Below are 18908 nucleotides of genomic sequence, written 5' to 3'. Positions count from 1 at the left end.
ACAATCTAAAAACCACAACTCAATCTTTTTAGCTAAGAATAAATCATGAGAGACCTGTAATATTTTATTTGTTAAAAATGAACAGCTTCAGAGCTAAAGGTAACTTTTCCAAAAAACACCAAAAAGTACAGTGTAAAGCATCTCCTCGTTAAATACAAACGTTCATTTTGTGATGCACTGCATCAATGTTTTTTATACACCTTGATGCAAAGGGAAATTTAAGTTGCATCTTGTTTAAAAAAAAAAAACTTTTAAGAACTGAAAAAGGATGACTACAACCACATCTAAGAAAGGAAAAATTTCCTCCAAAAGAGCATATTCTTTTGTTTTTATACAACATGTTAGCACTCAAGAATTATAATTTGGCTGTAACAAAGGCAAGATTTTCTATTTAAAAAGAAAATGAAATTACAGATGCATGAAGAGCAAAAGTTTAATATACCAAAGACATTTTGTTTGATGCACTTAATATCAATATTTGGAGGGATTTTTAAGATTTAAAAAGAAGGCATTAATAATAGCTCTGTACAGTAATATTTAAAAGAACAAGAAAATGAAAACATCTTTATACCATATTTTCACAAACTGCTCTAAAGACAGCAAACTCATGCTCAGTTCCTTTTCCTTTGTTTTAAAATAAGTTATCAATAATTCTAAACCAGTCTAAAATGTATTGTTCATGAGTCAAATCTAAGCATTCATACTTGCAAAAATGTTTTGCAATTAGTCCTTGGCCTACAGAGAGACTGGAGTTTACTTTCAAATTGTATGACTGGCTTCCAATAATCCCTTATCAGTAGACTTACAAGCAAAATACCAGATATTAAGGATCAGATTTAATTCTTTGGTATAAGCATGAAATTGTTATTGATAGCTTTCCGTGGCTAGCATAAACCAAGTAACCAAAGGACCATGAGAAACAACAATGAAGTCTAGTATACCCTGCAACGCATAACAAGCCATAACAATGTCTTGTGTTTTAACAGGGAAAATCAACACAAATAATACACTGCAGGGAAAACTAACACCTACTTAGAGGTTTTAACATTACAGCAAATCAAGAAGTTAAGCTTCAAAATGACCAAACTTGTAACCTGTAGTTTGAATATTTTGCTGCATTTTGGTATTATACCATAACTTAAAATTTACAGCCATCTGAGGACTTTCAGCACTAGCTTGACACAACAAATTAACTCCTCCTAACCCTCCAGAGTATGAGAGGGGGAAATCTTTTCTCACCACAAATACCTGAACTTTACACAAGAAATCAGAAGCAAAGGTACAGAACAAGGTCATAATAATGTTAACTCTATTATAATTTTGCACTTTTAACCTTGTGACATATACATTTTTTTAAGAGCTGTATGTATACTGTTCAACTTAGTAAACTTAAAATTTAACTTTTTCAAATAAGAAGTCCAGGACTTTATGGCTAATTCTCCTATGAAAATATCTACGGAACTCAATCCATTTTAATTATAATTATTCTAAATATCATCTGAAGAATACTTTGTGCACACTAGACTCAAAACTACACTAAATCCAAACAGTATACCTATGACCTAGATTTTAAAGTCTTCATCTCAGTTACCATCTTCCACCTGCTATTTTCTCTCCACACAAATTACCAGATTTTTACTCTGGACTTTCCTCCCTCTATCAGATAACTTTGTAAATACCCACTTACAGCCTTTAAACACCAAGATTTTAAACAGAAGCTAATGCCTGGAGTCACATTTCTTGTTAAAAAAAAGTTCAGCATTAAAGATTTACAACTCTGGAGGATTAACCTAATGTTATTTGAAAAATGAACCAAGTTCCAGATACCCCCATAAATCTTGAACCCCCAAACTGAAATTCTAATAATTTTTTATATCCCTAATGAAGAAAAGTCAACTGCACTTATTACACCAACACTATTAAAGTATAAGTGACAGCAACAAAGGGACCTACTTCAAATCTTGAAGACCAAGATTTACCACGGCAAGGTGTAAAAAATGAGCAAAGGTGATGAGATCCTAAATACCACTATCATAAAATAATCAATTTCTATCTTTCCACATTCTTTCTGCTGCATGAGGAATCAAAAAAGTCAAATAGAGAATTGTTCTGTCTGGGCCAACCATGAAATCTTTAAGAACATATAGGTATATTCCCTGTTACTCTTTCAGGGCATTATTTATACATGTTTAAAAAAAAACTTCAAAAATAAAATTAAGAGTTATTTAGCCTTGTGAATATATTGAAATAAAGTTTCTTGAATTTCTGTGATGAACTCTTCAAGCAATTAGATTTTTAAGAGTCATCACTCAAAAGTTCCTTTGACATGGGATCTATCCCACAGTTACAAAGCGGCTTCCTCCTTTGTTGAAAGTGAGAGTGGCTCTTTGTTCCTTCAGGATCCCAAATCGCTCATTCAAAGTCATCCCTGTCTAGAGAAAACAAAACAAAACAAAAATTAACAACTTGACTGTAAGCTACATTTGCTTTGGAACAATAATGTGATCATAATGGTAATTCACAGTAACAATACCTAACATTTCCTGAATACTTATATATATATGAACTCATTTAAATTCTAACAAACACCCATACAAAATAGGTGAATTTAGTGAAGTTTAGAGAAGTTAGTTGTCTACTTGCAGGTCTAAAATTGAAACTGAGTCAGAATCCCTAAAATGGCAATGCCAAAGAATGTTCAAACTACCGCACAACTACGCTTGTCTCACATGTTAGCAAAGGAATGCTCAAAATCCTTCAAGCTAGGCTTCAATAGTATATGAATCGAGAATCTCCAGATGTTCAAGCTGGATTTGAAAAGGCAGAGGAACCAGAGATCAAACTGCCAACATCTACTGGATCATAAAAAAAACAAGGGAATTCCAGAAAAACATCCACTTCTGCTTCATTGACTACACTAAAGCCTTTGTGTGGATCACAACTAACTTTGAACATCCTTAAAGAGATGGGAATACCAGACTGAATGGAAAGTAACAACTGACAAAATAAAATCAAAATAAGCAAAATAAATTTGGTCAAATTTCTGTCCATACAGAAAACTATCTTCACTCCACAGTTGACATTTTAAAATGTAACACTCATTCATGATAAAAATTCTCAGCAAATTACAAATAGAAGGGAACTTCCTCAATCGGATAAAAACAGCCTACTACTAACATCAAACTTAATGCTGAAAAACAATGCCTTCTCCTCAAGTCTGGAGACAAAGCAAGCAAACATACTCTCAACATAGTACTGAATGTCCTAGCCATCATAATGAAGAAAATGAAAAGATTTAAAGATTGGAAAGAAATTCAAAGAATGACATGATTGCTTACAAAGAAAATCCTAAGTAATTTATAAAATTATTAAAAGCAGAAAGTGTATTTTAGCAAGATTACAAGGTTAATACAAGAACTGCCAAAACCATGGTGAGGTACACCACTTGACATGCATCAGAATGTCTAAAATCATATGACAGGTAATAACAAATGCTGGCAAGGACAAGGAAAATTTCAGAACTCTCTTACATGTTGGAAGGAATGGTACTGCAGCTACTTCTCTGGAAAACAATTTGGTACTTCCCCAAAGGTTAAACCCAGAATTATAATATGATCTAGCAATTCCATTCTTAGGTATTTACCAAGAAGAAATAAAATATACTCACACAAAAACATAAATATACAGGTTTTTGTGTGAGCATATATACATGAATGTTCAGAGGAGCATTATCCACAATAGCCAAAGAATGGAAACAATCCAAATGTCCATCAACTGACAAATAAAATACAGTATATCCATATGGTGGAATGTTATTCAGGAATAAAAAGAAATAAAATATTGATATACACAATGGATAAACCATGAAAAAACTATGCTAAGTGAAAAAAGCTTCACATATTATATGATCCCATTCACATGAAATGTCCAAAATAAGCAAATTCAGAGACAGAGAACAGACAGACCAGTAGTTTCCTAGGGATGAGTATAGTTAGGACATCCTATTTAATTCATTATACAACATTAGTTTTGTTAATTAAAATATTTTCAGTCAATGGCCCAGAGAAATATGGGGGGGGGGGGGTGGAAATTTACCTGTTTTCCAACACTGTTTATGTCAAACTGTAGGGGGACACCTTTAGGAACTTTCTTTACATCAGATTGATCCCGTTTTGTCAAGAATGAGGGCACAGCAGTACGAGTTAATCGTGGTTTCTGAGTTCTATTAGGAAAAAATTAAAATAAGACCAGTTAAACAATGAAAAGAAGAGAAATAAATCACTTGCTTCATAAGACATCTTGACTTATATACATGTTCAACTGTAAGAAGGCTACTTTATTTACATTCTCAATAACCCTGCCAACCCAGTTCTTTTATTTTTTGAAGTATAGTTAATTTACAATTTTGTGTTTTTCAGGTATACAACATAGTGATTCAGTATTTTTGCAGATATTTCATTATAGATTGTTATATGATAATAGGTCTAATTCCCTATGCTATACAGTAAATCCTTGTTGCTTATCTATTTTATATATAGTAATTTGTATCTGTTAATTCCATACACCTGATTTTTCCCTTCTGCCTTCTCTGCCCTCTATGTAACCACAAGTTTGTTTTCTATGTCTGCAAGTCTGTTTCTGCTTTCTATATACATTCATTTGTATTATTTTTTAGATTCCATATATAAGTAATAGATAGTATTTGTCTTTCTCTGACTTATGTAACTAAGTATAACATTCTCTCGGTCCATCCATGTTGCTGCAAATAACAGTATTTCATTCTTTTTATAGCTGAGTAACATTCCATTGTATATACACATATATATGCATATATATATGCCACATCTTATTTATCCATTCATCTCTTGATGTATACTTAGGTTGCTTCCATGTCTTGACTACTGTAAACAGTGCTGTTATAAAGAACACTGGGGTGCACATATCTTTTTGATTTAGTGTTTTTTCATTTTTTTCCAGATATATACCCAGGAGTGGAATTGGTAGTTCTATTTTTAAGAAACCTCTATCCTGTTTTCCACAGTGGATGAACCAGTCTACATTCTCACCAACAGTGTACATGGGTTCCCTTTTCTCCACGTCCTCTCTGACATTTATTATTTGTAGACTTTTTGATGAGAGCTATTCTGACAGCTGAAGTGATACCTCATTGGGGTTCTGATTTGCATTTCTTTAACAATTAGTGGTGCTAAGCATCTTTTCATGTGCCTGCTAGCCATCTGTATGTCTTCTTTGAAAAATGTCTGTTCAGGTCTTCTTCCCACCTTTTGACTGAACTGTTTTTCATATTGACTTGTATAAGCTGTTTGTATACTTTGGATTTTAACCCATTGTTGGTCGCATCATTTACAAATACTTTCTTGCATTCTGTAGGCTGTCTTCTGATTTTGTTGATGGTTTCCTTGGTTGTGTAAAAGCTTTAAAGTTTAATTAGGTCCCATTTGTTTACTTTTGTTCTTATTTCTTTCGCCTTTGGATACTGATCCAAGAAAATACTGCTATGATTTATGTCAGGGTGTGACCTCCCACCTTCGTTCTTTTTTTCTCAGAATTGCTTTGGTAATTTGGGGTCACCTGGGGTTCCATGTAAATTTTATCTGCTCTAGCTCTGTGAAAAATGTCCTGGGTATTTTGATAGGTATTGCATTAACTCTACAGACTGCTCAGTAATATGGTCATTTTAATAATATTAATTCTCCCAATCCAAGAACATGGGATTATCTTTCCATTTCTTTGAATCATCTCAAATTTCCTTCATCAATATCTTGCAGTTTTCAACATATAGATCCTTCACCTCCTTGGTTAAGTTTATTCCTAGGCGTTGTGTAAACACAATTTTAAATGAGTTTTCTTTTTTACTTTCTCTTTCTGATATTTCATTATTAATATATAGAAACAGGTATTAACCTTGTATCTTGCAACCTTGCTGAATTAAAAAAAAATACTTGGTTCTTGACAGACTAGAGACTAAAATTTATAAACTGCTCACAGAACACCTCTGTAAGTAGAACTACAAACTTCTCAACAATTTGGAATGATTGATCATTTCCAAGTCTTGATCTTCTACTAAAATAAAGCAACTTCTAAAATCTTAAAGAGACTCATCTGATGTTTTCATCTCAATTATTAAAATGGATGTATAGGTAAAACAAAAACTCTGTAAACCTAGAAATTTTTTTTAAATTTTATTATTTTTAAAATATGTTCATCACAACTGACATAACTGATTTCATAACCTACTAATGGGTCACACACATTGACACAGACATTTTCCTCTGCTGTGTTAGCTTCAGTACGCCTGCATGAAGTTCCAAGAAACTAGCCAATCTGCTAGACCACTGGCTGACATGGGACTTTCAATTCTAAGTACACAACGTAGATTTTCATTCCTGATACTTTTTGATGGGAAAAATTTAAGAGTGCCAGTTACAGTGTGGTCTAGTGAGGATCCAATGAGGTTTTTCCAAGGCTCGGTCAATTATCAGGTTGAATTTGATGATATGGTTTTAGAACTTTCTTGAAATGGATCCTTTACCTCCAGCCCAGTGCTACAAGTCTCACATTTTGCCTGTGAAATCAGGGTTCAGTTCACCACCCCCCGCTCCTGCCCAGGCAATATCACTTCTGGCTTCAACCTAGGAAGTTTATAATGCAATAAATATAATGGAATGGTGATGTTAATTAAGGTCATTTAAATAAAAGAATGGGCTTCCCTGGTGGCTCAGTGGTAAAGAATCTGCCTGCCAATGCAGGAGACTTGGGTTTGATCCCCAGGTCAAGAAGATCCCATGGAGAAGGAAAGAGCAACCCACTCCAGTATTCCTGCTTGGGAAATCCCATGGAGAGAGAAACCTGGAGGCTATAGTCCATAGGGTCACAGACATGAATTAGCGACTAAACAACAACAAAAATAAAAGAATATACTATGAAGTCTTTAAAAAGAAGGCAGATGTGTATGTAATGAAGTCCAAAACATGTAACTTTTTTAGTTGTTTTTGGCTTTTTTGTTTGCTTGTTTGCTTTGGCCATGCTGTGTGGCTCGTGGAATCCTAGTGCCCTGTCCAATCAGGGATTGAATCTGGGCCATAGCACTGAAAGTACTGAGTCCTAACCACTGAACCACCAAGGAATTCTCTACTTTTAACTTTATATTATTTCCATTTTGTATCGCTTTATCCTTGTCTCAGTTTATCCTAACTTGGACATCATACTCTTGAGCAGAGTCAAATATATTTCTATTATCTTACATACTGAGAGGTTATAATTTTTGCAAAAAAAAAAAAAAAAAGACTTACACTGGGCACTGCACTGCTCCTGGATTATCAATGGATACAGTCAAAATTCCTCCATTTGTGGTGGAAGTTCGCCATCTAGTTTCAAAAAACCAAAAATTTCATTAAAATGAAAGGTTTATAAATACTACTGTGTATTCTACACAAAATATACATTTTAAAGTAGCTATTACTTTTTCTAAGTTTTCAGAAATTATAGATACCTGGGCCCCAACATGATATAATTAATCAGCATATTGGTTATAAGAACTGGACATTTGAATTTATAAATATTTTTCTGTGTAACAGATATATACACATAAAAAAATCAAATAATCCAGAAAAGCTTCTAATAAAAAGCAACAATCCTTTACTCCACTGTTCTCCCTTCCTGCTCCCCAGAGGCAGCACTTTTAACTTTTCCTGATTTTCTGCTTCTTAGTTACCTCCAGAGTTCACTAAACAAGATACTTAGGTAATAGTATCTTGCTATGATAAGGATTCAGCTCATCACACTATCCTCTGGTTTCTCTTCCTACTTTGAAACATTCTGATGGCTGTATCACTATTTTACTTTCATTAATTTTATAAATACACTTGAATTTCTTTTTCCAGTAGTATCTCTTGACATTTTCCCCTACCCCCTTTGTAAGAAAGGACAATAGTATTTCTAATTCCTTCCCTCCACCTCTTCATCCACCTTGTACCACCCATTTTCTATCAGCTTTACTTTTATATTTATGTAGGTCAAAATCTGACATTTACATTACACTGTTACCAAATTAAGTATCTTGTGCTTTTTTCTATAGGTTGATCCTCAAACTCCAGTGTAATAGAATACTATCAGCATGAAGTTCAAATAGTTGCCATTCTTATACTCCAACTGCTCAAAATTATGCCTATTCTAGACGGCATCATATCTGAATCATGATCATGTGATATATGCTTTGTTTTCTAAGAAGTAGCCATAATTTTAAATGATTTAGTTTTAAACTCTGGTCATACTGATGGAATGTTACAACTCACACTTGCAGTGCAATTCTAAGAGACAAAAATATATTCTTAAAATACCTTCATGGGGTAAGGAGAAAAAAAGCAATATGTAAAAAGAAAACACTATATTGTTTTTAAAAATTTATAAATATTCTAAAAGCTCTACTGGATTTTCTTCTACTTATTCCATGAACTGGTTCATTTATATAAAGCCATTATAAAAAAATAAAGAGCTATTTCATTAAAATGGAATAAACAGGAAAAAAAATACAGAGTAATGCATTTGCTGCTAAAATGTGTAACACTGCCATGTGAAAATGCCAAATGTTTTGGGGGGGAAATCAACAAAAACAAAACAGGATTTACTTATTTCAGGCTCAATGGTTAATTCACTCTGGGTCTCATTTAATTTCTTTTTAACTGCGGCACAAAGTAATTTAGGTCACTACTATTCTGGGAGTTTTGAAATGACATCTTGAAAAACAAATTGAAACTTACTGACGAGTTCTCTTTGCTACTACATCGTCTAGCAGTTGTTCTGAGTTCAACTGGGCCTGAACCTGAAGGGGGAAAAAAAAAGCAGTAGATCCCACAGAAAGCAGAGGATTTGAATCCAAAGAGCTATCCTGCTCTGTAACTTTATAACCCTGTGTGGTAGGTTTGAATGCAGGAGAGGAGCATGTGCCTATTCTGATAACACTTCTTTCTTGGGGTTCCTGTATCAGAATAAGTAGTAAAAACAAATTTATTCCTAAATAACATGTTAAATTCTTATAGGACACTGCCACTGATGACAACAAAAGAGAAGAGGGGGAAAAAATTAACCTAATGTCATGTTCTCCATATCCTAAACCCAAACCCTACCTTGATCATGGGTCATGTCTATAATTGATAATTACTAAAGGTGGATGTTCAGGATCCTTTGTGTAAAAAGAAAACACTGTCAAGGGTTTTTTATACCTTCAGGCCTCTTCTGAAAAGAAAAGTTGCCTGTCGAGTGTCTTTCTGATGACTTAATTTATTTCCACTCCTGGTAAAATTATTTGGAATGTTATTTCTGCAACAACAACAAAAAAACACATGTACCATGAAAAGTCTGGGCCACTTAACAACTCTGAAACATCTTGAAAAAATAAGCAAAAATAGTTAAAATTCACAGGCTAAAAATCTGAGGTATACTAAACACAAAGATTCAATTATATTGTTTACATGAAGCTATTGAGATCTGATTTACAGATATCATATAACAATCTGGTTAATTTTGGAGCTAATTTATCTTACAAATATTCAACTGTCTAAAAGAATTAGTACAAAGAAAATCACACCTAGGTAAGTCAAACTGTTAAAAACCAACAATAAAGAGAAAATATTGAAATATAACATATTCTCCAAATCTCTCTCCTTCACTCATATACATTGCTCTCCTTCACTCAGAATACATATTATATTAATATAAATAACACAAAAACGCATACTTTTCCACTGTTTGCTCTCTCCTGCATAGAATATTGTAACCTTAATTATGTTTGACTTTACTTTCACCGATTTCTTTCTAATTTCTATAGAAAGTTGGTAAAAGACAAATTTTCATACTTATCTGCTTATTTCTATACATAAATGTTTAACATGTCACCTCATCTTACCTCCAACCTTATAGAGGCTCAAATGCATAATTTCCCTAGCTATTTCAATTAACTAGGGCTCATTAATGGCTCAGGTAATTGACAAATTCTTGAGAAGTTCCTGTTTTCCAAAAAAAAAAAGTACTCCCAATTGATTCCCAAAACAAAGAGATCATAGTTGAGTAAAGTTACAATTATAGCCATTCCACATACACAAAAACTTCATTTTTTTTTTTTGCTTTGAATTATCTTCTATATGAGATGAATAAATGGTATTTGTAACTGAAATAATAAAACTTCACAGCTTGTCAATTTCTACTTTATCCTTACTGAGAACAGAGTACCATAATCAGTTCAGTTCAGCTCAGTCACTCAGTCATGTCTAACTCTTTGCGACCCCTTGGACTGCAGCCTCCGTATCCATCACCAACTCCCGGAGTTTACTCAAAATCATGTCCATCAAGTCGGTGATGCCATCCAACCATCTCATCCTCGGACGATCCCTTCTCCTCCTGCCTTCAATCGTTCCCAGCATCAGGGTCTTTTCAAATGAATCAGTTCTTCACATCAGGTGGCCAAAATATTGGAGTTTCTGCTTCAGCATCAGTCCTTCCAATGAATATTCAGGACTGATCTCCTTTAGGATGGACTGGTTGGATCTCCTTGCTTGTCCAAGGGACTCTCAAGAGTCTTCTCCAACACCACAGTTCAAAAGCATCAATTCTTTGGCGTTCAGCTTTCTTTACAGTCCAACTCTCACATCCACACATGACTACTGGAAAAACCATAGCTTTGACAAGACGGAACTTTGTTGGCAAAGTAATGTCTCTGCTTTTTAATATGCTGTCTAGGTTGGTCATAACTTTTCTTCCAAGGAGCGTCTTTTAATTTCACAGCTGCAATCACCACCTGCAGTGATTTTGGAGCCCCCCAAAATAAAGTCTGTCACTGTTTCCATTGTTTCCTTGTCTATTTGCCCTGAAGTGATGGGACCAGATGCCATGATCTTAGTTTTCTGAATGTTGAGTTTTAAGGCAACTTTTTCACTCTCCTCTTTCACTTTCATCAAGAGGCTCTTTAGTTTTTCGCTTTCTGCCATAAGGGTGGTGTCATCTGCATATCTGAGATTATGGATATTTCTCCCAGCAATCCTGATTCCAGCTTGTGCTTCATCCAGCCTGGCATATTGCATGATGTACTCTGCATATAAGTTAAATAAGCAGGGTGACAATATACAGCCTTGACGTGCTCCTTTTCCTATTTGGAACCAGTCTGCTGTTCCATGCCCAGTTCTAACTGCTGCTTCTTGACCTGCATATAGATTTCTCAGGAGGCAGGTCACGTGGTCTGGTATTCCCATCTATTTAAGAATTTTCCACAGTTTGTTGTGATCCACACAGTCAAAGGCTTTGGCATAGTCAATAAAGCAGAAGTACCATAGTAACTGGTCACATTTTAAACAACTGTCTTTGTAACATTTTAAATATCCTTAATTGGTAAAATACATGTAAAGTTCACGCTTTGGCCAGTTCGGTGGCATTCAGTGCATTCACGTGGTCGTACCATCTTTAGAAATGTTCACCTTCACAGACTAAACCTGTTCCTCTTCAACTCACTGCCCACCTCCGCCCAGCCCCCAGCTCCTACCCCTCTGCTGCCCGTCTCTGTGAATCTGATTGCTCTGGGGGCCTCGCAGGAGTGGAATCACAGGACATACCCTTTTAAATTTAATATCAAAATAATTTCAGCTAGAGACTTCCCTGGTGGTCCAGTGGTTGAGAATCCACCTTTCAATGCAGGGGACACAGGTTCAATCCCTGATCAGGGAACTAAGATCCACATACTCCAGGGTAACTAAGGCTGTGCACCACAACTGCTGAACCCACATGCCCCAACTAGAGAGAAGCCCACGCACCACAATCAATGAATGATCCTGCATGCCACAACTAAGACTGGACAGAGACAAATAAATTATTTATTTATTTACTTTACACTTATTTTTATTAGTTGGAGGCTAATTACTTTACAATATTGTAGTGGTTTTTGCCACACATTGACATGAATCAGCCATGGATTTACATGTGAAATAATTTAAGCTTAAGAAGTATTCATGAAAAATCCTTTCAGATTTGCTTTTCCCACAAATAACATACACTATTCTATTAAGAGCCACTGAGAGTATGTAACAAATTCAGTTTTAAGAATTTTGAGTAATTCTGGCTGAGGTGTTTTTACCAAAACAATCACCTTTTGCAGTTTTTTCCTATATGTCAAGGGAAACAAACAGAGTGATGCTTTTCTTAAGAAGTCTATAATTAGTTAAATTCATCAACAACACTGGTTCTAAGAAATAAGGAAGCTGTAACTAAATGCTTCCATACTGAGTGTTCAAACAGACATCCCATGTCTCGAAAATGACCAGACAACTACAACATCATTGCAAATTCATTGCTTTGAACTCTCAGTATAAGAAGTCCATCTTTATGAAGGATAATAGAATACTGTCTTATATTTGAGTACTTACTTTCTATTTAACTGGTTAGGTCTCTTGAGAGCTGCAACTGGTTTTCTCTGCACTTCATTTTGTCTCAGAAGGTTTGCCTTCCTTTTTAATGCTGGAAAATATCGTTCTATATTCTTTTAGAAAGCAAGAAACTATGTTAATTAGATTGCTTCATGCTCTATAACCTACTATATAAACATTTCTGAAGCAGAATGGACAGGGACTGACCACTACTTAGATGTACAGATTAGAGAAACAGAGAAGCTAAAACAATTTGAATATTTCCAGTCTAAGTGACCAAAAAGATAACCACATTATACTTAAAATACTTGCAACAAAAGAAGAATTCAAACAGAAGAATTTTTTCTATTTTGGTTATGTTCAGTTTGAGATACTCTGAGGGATACACAGGTGATGAAGAAACATGGCTTTGGAGATCAAGAGAAGAATCAGAGAGCCTGAAATGAAAATTTGGGAATCCTTCATTTAAATATGATTTTGATGTCAAGTGAAGGTATAAGAGAGCCAAGTTTCTGATGCAGTTGTAGCACCATAGTGCTAGCCAAGCAATCCCTGATGGTTTCCTTGACCTTGACTGGACTAAAGTTGACCTTTAGAGGTCAGAGGAGAAGTAGAAGAGATATGTTATCTCTCCTTTGTCTTTTGCTCTCTTACAGGGTCCTAAGCAGTGTGGTTTGTGCTTCTATGATTCTGCTGTTTTTAGCGAATTTGTGTTTTAAGCTTTGTTTGGTGTCTATTCATTTCTATGAGGTGTCTAAAGACTTTTGTGGAAACAAAATATATTACAGTGTGCCCACAATCACTGTTTCCCTCCAGCATTTAGAGTCAGTCTTCCTTTTAATTAGCTCCCTCCCAGGACCTCTGCAAACAGTCACTTGTTAGGGCATCCACCAAGTTTAAAAGACTGGTTAATTTCCAGACATGTCTCAGACTCAGCAGTGGCATAACTTGAGCTGTTTCACAAGAGGCTCTTAGACCCCTTGCAAATAGGCTTCTCTCAAATCTATCTTAACAACTAAAGACTGAATTCCTGCAGTGGGCACAGCCTAAACTCAATTGAGAATTCCATTATATAAAGAATTTGACAAGTTACAAAATGTTTAGAGCAGCTCTGTCTCTTGAGGGCATTCAATAAATATCTATCAGGTATCTACAATGGAACAGGTATATTAGTCGTCAGATATACAAAGATATCTAAGTTATAGTCCTCATCTTCAAGTAATCCAGTCTAACAGACAGATGCATATTAATGGATAATTATAATATACTGTGTGGTAAGTTATGTAATAGGACGATATGTGAAGTACAGTGATAACATTATAACACAGAGAGATTTGCATATGCACAAAGAGAAAGAGATATGAAAGAGGAAACTATGACTTTAGATTCTTGGAATGTCGAGGTATATTTATGGCAGAGAAGAGGGGGTGAAGGTAACAGTGTGGAGTGCAGGTTTAAAGGTGGACATAGGCCAAATACAAATACTGCATATACTACATTCCATGCTAAATAAAATCAACAATTTAGAATCCTTGAAAGATTTAAAACATATTATGTGATGTAAATCAGAGAAAGACAAATATATGGTATCATTTATATGTGGAATATAAAAAAATGATATAAATGAACTTATTTACAAAACAGAAATGGACTCACAGACATAGAAAACAAACTTCTGGTTATCAAATGGATAGCAAATAAGGGGAAGAGAGATAAACAAAGAGTTTGGGATTAATATATACATACTATGATATATAAAAAAGATAAGAAACAAGGATCTACTGTATGGCACAGGGAATTATAGTCGATATCGTGTAATAACCGATAATGAAAAATAATCTGAAAACATACACCTGAATCACTTGCTACACCTGAAATTAATACATTATAAATTAACTGTATGTCAATACAAATAGTTTAAAAAAAAGAGAGAGCTAATTTCCAAAACAAATGTGTGGGAAGGAAAAAAGGGAGGTTGTAATAGCAAAGAAACCTGAATAGAAAAACATAAATTTAAAAAATTCAATGTCATAGAAGATTAGCACATGAAATGTCCACTTTTTCTCTCTCCACAAAAATTCAGTCCATCATTAAAGAGTAATTCAGGTTTCCATATTTTCTATGAAGGCTTTTCAAAAGTCTTTGACAATATGAACTGTATCTTTTACTTAATCTAGATTCCCTTGTATTTTAAAAATATGACCAGTATCCCAAAGATACAAATTAAAAAACACAAAAATTACAATAGTCTTCATTTTCATGAACATTTAGAAAAGAAATGTAAAAGCAGGAATAAAGAATATCAACCATACAAAGAAATGCTATGAAATTAGACTAATGATAGCCCATTCCGAGCTTAATATTTTGTCTTTAATAAAAACACCAAACACCATTTTATAGGTAAATGTAAAAGTTCCTTCTATAATGTTACTGTCACATGTCATTTTCCTTCAAAATACCTGCCATATTATAGTCATTTAGTTATTTGTGTGATAAATTATTTAATATTTGAGTTCTCCATGAGGACAGGGATTTTCTATTGATAATACAGAATCTCTTGCATCTAGGACATACTGAGTATTCAGTCAACATGAATTAAATGATGAATACATGGTCAAGAACTGTCAACAGTCCATTAATGTACTGGGAATTTGTGTTCATGAGTCTAAGGTTTGTATATGTGTACAAAAGTGTTTACAAAGAATATCTAGCAGTAAGTTTTCCCTAAGAATTTTGATATAAAAAATTATTCCTTGAGGGAAAGAAATTAAGATATTTAGTCTATTTGAATGTTGTTCTGTTAAAGTAGTATTTTATTACTTAAGTATTAAAGTAATAAAAGTTTAAGTGTACAGTTTGATGAATTTGGGTAAGTACATGTAATCAAGTAACCACATCATAACCAAGATATAAAACAGTACCATAACCCTTAAATGTTTCCTTATGCCCCTGCAATTTCCTTCCCTCACATGACTCTAACCTCAGGGAATGACTGATCTGTCACTATAGTTAGTTCAGCCTTTTATACAATTTCAAAGAAACAGGATCATAGTACATAGTATTTTGTGTTTGAATTCTTCTGCTCAGCATGATGTTTTGAGATGTATCCACACCGTCTTTGCACACTAACATTTATTCCTATTTTACTGTTGAATTCCACAGTATGGAGATAAGGTGTTTATAAACTATCAAAATCAGACAAATGATCAAAACTACCCATTAGCAGAAAGTAACTGCTATTTATGCAGTTATTTTTTTACGTTTACAGAAGTACTAAATAGTTTAGTACTATTACTCCAGTTAAAAGTTCTACAAAACATAACATATCCTCAGTTTTAGGAAATTGTGAATCTAAAAGGAAAATTTTATAGAACTGACACTGACAAGGTAATATATTCCAGTCAAAAAATTCCTTAAGAACTTTCACTTGGCAGATACTTTAAGCTTTCTCTAAACAAAAGAAAAAAATTCATTCTTATAGATGATCATTCCCCTCCTAGCACAGTCATTTGCTCTCTTAGTAAATACTAGTAATATGAGTATGCTATCTTTCCCACTTAGTAATTCACTTCATCTGTAAGAAAATGTACATTTTTATTGAAATAAAATCTTACTATTTCATATAAACTGTGGAAAGGAAGAGATAAAGTAACAAGATGTCTAATTATGGTCAGGACTTTTTTTTAAGGTAGAAAATTTCTAAGTATATTAAAGTATTGGGGTAATTCATTTAATGAATATAAAAGGATGGTGTAAGTTATTTATACATAAAAAGAAATTTCGTAAATTGCTAGAAAATGATCTGCTTCACAAGTACTATGTCATTCCTGTTCAGATATTAATCTACATTCAGGTTGAGAGAAAGGTTCTTAAGAAACAGGAAATTTCAAACCATACCTTTTCCAAAATCTTTCAGTCTTTGAATAAAAACATCTTGCCATTCAGTACATTATTCTATAATTTATAGAGCTTATAAGTATTCTATAATTTAACACCTTCAATTTTCACTATTTTTAAACAACTCAAAAGACTATACCACAATCTAAAATTTTTACTGGAACAAGTTCTGTGATAAAGTTTTAGAGATAGCTGTTGGTGATAGCAGAACTGAAAAGTTAAGGTGTAAAGAGAGTTGTGGTTAACCAGAATACACATTCTTAAGATATTTTAAGAAATGATTCATGTCCTGAATTTTTAAATTAAAATATGTATTACTTTCATAATCAGAGAAACCAAACAGGTTAAAAAATAGAAGAGTGGAACATTAAATTCCTTGGTGGCTCAGACTTACTAAGCATAAGAAATTAAAGAAAAACCATGTGTGAAACTATTTTAAGTAATGCTTTATTTGGCCAATTCGAAATTTACTCCATTGATATGTAAATAAAAAGCCAATTAAGATTTGAAAAGTAGTTAATTTACAGTGGGTAAATAATTACAACTCTAATTAAAAACATAAACTAGAGGAAACAGTTATCTACCCAAGAGAAATGAAAACCTGTGTCCCTACAGACTTACAGGGATGTAAGCAACATTATTCACAATACCCAAAAAAGTGAAAACAATGAAAATGTTGTCCATCAACTGGTGAATGGATAAGCAAAATACAGTATATCCATATAATGGAATATTATTCAATAATAAAAAGAGATGAAGTACTGAGACTTGCTACAACATGATAAACCTCAAAGTATACAGCTAACTGCCAGCCCACAAACTACTACTGTATGATTCCATTTACACGGATACCTTGGAGTTACTGGGGATTTGGTTCCAGACCACTGCAATAAAGTAACTACCACAAAAAACTGAGTCACAAGAATTTTTGGTTTCCAAGTACATATAAAAAATAATAGTTACACTATACTGTAGTCTGTAAGTGTCCCACATTATTATGCCTAAAAAAAGAATGTACATACCTTACTTTAAAAATACTTTATTGCTAAAAAAATGCTAACCATCATGTCAGTCTTCTGTGAGTTGTGATCTTATTTCAACAGTACCATCAAAGATTACTGATCACCATAACAAATACAATGATGAAAGAGTTTAAAATATTGTGAGGATTACCAAAATGTGACACAGAGACACAAACTGAGCAAAGGCTGTTGAAAATAAGGCACCAACAGACTTGCTCAATGCAGGGTTGCCACAAATCTTCAGTTTGTAAAAAACGCAGTATCTGTGAAGCATAATAAAGTGAAGTGTAATAAAACAAGGTATGCCTGTATATGAAATGTGTGGGAAAGGCAAATTTATAATATATTTCCAGCAAGTAGATTAGTGGTTGCTTGGGGGCATATGATGGGGTATGACTGTGAATGGACATGAGACTTCTCTTTAGAGTGATAGAAATGTTTTTCTAAAATTAATTATTGTGATGATGACTGTTCAACTCTAAATTTTCTAAAATTCACTGAACTGTACACTCAAATGAATTTTACAGCATAAAATTATACATCAATAACCTATTAAAAACTGCAGACACACACTAATCTGTTAAAAACGGTATACATACACACGTGTGTGTATGGGGCACGTGCACAGGAAAGTCAAGAACCTATAAAAAAAGTTTATATTTGATAATGTGGAAGTTTAGGTATTCTTCATGAATGACAATCATTTTTATTTAATTATTAAATTTTTTATATAAGCCCCAAAGTACTACATTAAAAAACCAAAATATTCAAATAAAATGTTCTCTCAAGCTCATTCACAAAAATATTAGTACAAATAAAAGTTTCTTTTTTTTCCTTAGTTGAAATATAGTTGATTTACATATTGTGTTAGTTTCAGGAGTACAGCAAAGTAATTCAGCTGTAAATATATATGTATTTTTCAGATTATTTTTATTATAGGTTATGATAAGATACTGAATATAGTTTCCTGTGATATACAGTAAATCCTTGTTGCTTATCCATTTTGTGTAGTAGCTTGTATCTGTTAATCCCATACTCCTATTTCATCCCTCTTCCCCCCATTCCCTTTGGTAACTGAAAATTTGTTTTCTACGTCTGTGAGTCTTATTTCTCTTTTGAATACAGATTCATTTGTCCCAGAGTTTCTGATTCAGGATTAACCATGCTCCCTACCTTGTCACTTAGAGGTGGTCGATTCATAGGACTAATTCCTTTTCGAATTCCAGTTGCTTTCCTAGCTGCAAGGCCAGTGATAACTCCATAAGGACGTCTCTTTCCAGGCATCACTCTTCCTCTACGGCTCAGACTATTCTTACCAAAACCTGTAGAAGAAGAGGAAAAAACAATCTAAGAATCAACTGAGTGGCCCACAGGTGACATGACATTGTATTTCTTAAGTAGGGTGGAGGACATGAGAGTTTTTCATTATATAACACTTCTTTTATTATTACTATATTTTATAAGCTGCACTGAAAAGGGTTCTGCTGCTGGTAACGGACTGCAAAGGACTAGAGGATCCTCACATTTCCTCCTAGCTATCTTCTCTTCAGAATTACTCTCA

The 18908-nt window shown here is 33.7% G+C and overlaps 1 protein-coding gene across 1 annotated transcript in view; it reads right to left on the bottom strand.

The window, feature by feature from the left end:
• Positions 1-51: 51 nt before the first annotated feature.
• Positions 52-18908, bottom strand: part of FYTTD1 (forty-two-three domain containing 1) — a 30681-nt gene continuing 11824 nt past the window's right edge. Inside the window, exons 3-9 of the mRNA XM_061166960.1 lie at positions 18521-18669; positions 12429-12541; positions 9243-9339; positions 8781-8842; positions 7314-7388; positions 4096-4222; positions 52-2432 (exon numbers count right to left, since the gene is read on the bottom strand). Coding sequence (XP_061022943.1) covers positions 2334-2432; positions 4096-4222; positions 7314-7388; positions 8781-8842; positions 9243-9339; positions 12429-12541; positions 18521-18669 — 722 coding nt within the window. The 3' untranslated portion in view covers positions 52-2333. The remainder of the gene's footprint in view (positions 2433-4095; positions 4223-7313; positions 7389-8780; positions 8843-9242; positions 9340-12428; positions 12542-18520; positions 18670-18908) is intronic.

This window comes from Dama dama, chromosome 19, assembly GCF_033118175.1.
Source record: "Dama dama isolate Ldn47 chromosome 19, ASM3311817v1, whole genome shotgun sequence".
Lineage (NCBI taxonomy): Eukaryota > Metazoa > Chordata > Mammalia > Artiodactyla > Cervidae > Dama > Dama dama.
The sequence above is the reverse complement of the archived record's forward strand: the minus strand, read 5'-3'. Positions and strand labels throughout refer to the sequence as shown.